Here is a 2,552-nt window from a genome sequence, read left to right as displayed (position 1 = left end):
CCCCCCCCCCAAGCCAGGTGTGCTGCCTGCCTTCAGCAGGGGGCTGGCCAGTTTCAGGTGCAACTCCCTGGCACTCCCCTGCAGGCCTGGCCTCCATCATGCAGAGGCTGCTCATCAAGTACGACAACCTCTTCGAAGTCTCCTTCCCATACTCCATGGGCTGGCATGGTGAGTAGCGTGGCTGGGGGACCCCTGTGACCCTCTCATCCATGTCCCCGTCCCCTCCCCGGGGCTCATGCAGCGGCTGCACCCCTGGCAGGAGCCCCCACGGGCCCCTACCTGGAGGAGGACTGCGGGCACTGGCAGCTCCATGCCCACTACTATCCCCCGCTGCTCCGCTCCGCCACTGTCCGCAAGTTCATGGTTGGCTATGAGATGCTGGCGCAGGCGCAGCGGGACCTCACACCTGAGCAGGTGAGCATAGCTCGGGGGGGATTGTGGGGAGCCAGGGGTCCCGTGCTGGGCCCATCCCTGGGACCAGCCGCTGGCTGCCCCTTCTGCTGTGCCCCGCAGGCGGCTGAGCGCCTGAGGAGCCTCCCCGAGGTGCACTACAAGCGGAGGGCCAAAGAGACATCGTGATGGGGAGCAGTGGAGCCGGCCATTGGTTCTGCTGGGTGAGGCCAGGAAGAGGAGTCAGCTGGGGGTGGCGAGAGCTGAGGCCTGGGAACTCGTGTCACTTGTGAGCCCTCTGGTCTCCCAGCTTCTCCTGAGACTTGTTGCAGCTGGGCCTGGCTTGGGGACTGGTTTTGCCTGTTCGGGTACCCCAGTCCTAATCCTGTGGCATCCTCATGCAGCTGTTGTGGTTCCCCTGGTCTCCTTCCCCATCCCAGGCTGCATCTTCTCGCCTCTGCAGCGTGCTTGTACCAGCACGAAAGGGCTCGCCCTTTTCCCAGTCCAGTCTTATTGGTGGGACTGGGAGTGCTTCCTGCCCTGTGGTAGGGCATAGCTCCGCTGGCCAATAAAACCTGGAAGCAAAGTGCCTGTGCCCTGGTGGCTCTTGTCCCTGGGTGGGAGGTTTGAGGTCTCTGGTGGGGACCCCCAGCTGGTGGTGGGGGATAACCCTGGGGGCTGCAGGGGGTGTGATGGCAGCCCTGTGCCGCTTGTTGCTGTCCCTGTCTCTGCGTTGCTTCCTCTTCCTCCCTGGGGGGAGCTCTGAGCCTGTCTCTGAGCACCGCAGGCTCGGAGAGCAGCGGGAAGCAGGGAGGAATTGATGCTGCCCAAGGCTTAGCCAGCTCCTGGGGGAGGGCTGAGGCCTGGCAAACTTGCTGCATGGAGGCTGCTGGCCGGGGATTCCTGGCCGTGGCTCACACAGCTGCTCCTCTTCCTCCTCTCTGCCTAGGGCTGCCGTGTGGGTACTGGGGCTGCTGTGCGGGACTGCTGGGATGCAGCAAGGGGCTGGTTCATTGCTAGTCCGGGGGCTGCCAGGGGGTCCAGCTCTGCTCATGGTGCTGCTACCCCCTTTCCCCTTCCCTGTGCCCACCCATGGCGGGCAGCAGCATCCCGGTCCCTGGGCTGAGCTGAGGGACGCTGCAACCAGCTCTGTGCTTTCCCCCCCTGCAGTCCCTTCTCCCAGGGAAGCCCCAGGACTGTGCAGGGGTAGGTGCTGGACAGTGATGCCCCACAGCTGATGTGGGGGGATGCCCAGCACCATCTGCCATCACATTTTCGCACAAACAGATTTTATTTGTCACTAAAGAGCCATTCTCGTAACTCCTTAATGAGGCCCCTATCTTTGTCAAGTCTGTGAGTGGGCTCCTGGGGGCTAGAAATATCTTGCGAGGAGAGAAATGCTCCCCTCCTACCTACAAGATGACAATTTGTGGGGAGGGCTGTGCCCCCCCTGCCCCATCTGTGCATCGCTCCCCCATCCCTACCCATGGGGCTGGGGCAGGGAGAAGGGCCGGGCCAGGCCAGCATGAAGCTCAGAGCCAGGCTGGATGCAGCCCTCCTGCATGCTGGCCCCATCCTCCTCCCCGATCACCCCATCCCAGAGCCCAGAAGCCATTCCACCACCTGGCCTCAGGGCTTCCCAGGTGCCCAAGGGTTTTGGGGAGGAGGTGGTGGTTTTGGGGTGACCCTTGAACTTGGAGCCATCATTGTACACAGCATTCCTCCGCAGGGCATGGGGGGTGCCCAGCTCAGCGTCTGGCCTCTTGCAAACTGATTTCTTCCCTCCTGGGACAAGCAGTGTCTGTCTGTCTGGGCTCTGCGACCATCCCCATCACAGCCCCCATCCGTTCTTATCGCAACAAGTGCCTTCATGCCAACCTCCAAACTTCCCCGCTCTTCCCCAGGGCCCTGGAAAAGTGGCAACGAATTGGCTTAAATGTGGGAATCCAGATTGGGGTAATTAGCCGCTGAACTGGTTGTAACGAAGCTGCACACGCAGTTAGCTCTGATTTAGTAGTCCACCGGCTCCCAGCCTGGGCTGCAGTGCCTCGGCCTGGGGCCGTAAATGAAAATCGCAGTATGTCAAGCAGTATTAAACTTTACAGTCGCCGTCTTTAAAAATGAGACTCTCTCTCTAATAAATCAAAGCAAGTGGGATTGTA

The 2,552-nt window shown here is 61.2% G+C and overlaps 1 protein-coding gene across 1 annotated transcript in view; it reads left to right on the top strand.

The window, feature by feature from the left end:
- Nucleotides 1-967, top strand: part of GALT (galactose-1-phosphate uridylyltransferase) — a 3,834-nt gene extending 2,867 nt beyond the window's left edge. The window contains exons 8-11 of the mRNA XM_009288234.2: nt 85-168; nt 260-414; nt 514-614; nt 795-967. Coding sequence (XP_009286509.1) covers nt 85-168; nt 260-414; nt 514-579 — 305 coding nt within the window. The 3' untranslated portion in view covers nt 580-614; nt 795-967. The remainder of the gene's footprint in view (nt 1-84; nt 169-259; nt 415-513; nt 615-794) is intronic.
- Nucleotides 968-2,552: the final 1,585 nt, after the last annotated feature.

The sequence above is a fragment of the Aptenodytes forsteri genome, unplaced genomic scaffold (genome assembly GCF_000699145.1).
Source record: "Aptenodytes forsteri isolate BGI_AS27 unplaced genomic scaffold, ASM69914v1 Scaffold201, whole genome shotgun sequence".
Taxonomy (NCBI): domain Eukaryota; kingdom Metazoa; phylum Chordata; class Aves; order Sphenisciformes; family Spheniscidae; genus Aptenodytes; species Aptenodytes forsteri.
Note: the sequence above shows the minus strand (reverse complement) of the source record. Positions and strands in the feature narration are given on the sequence as shown.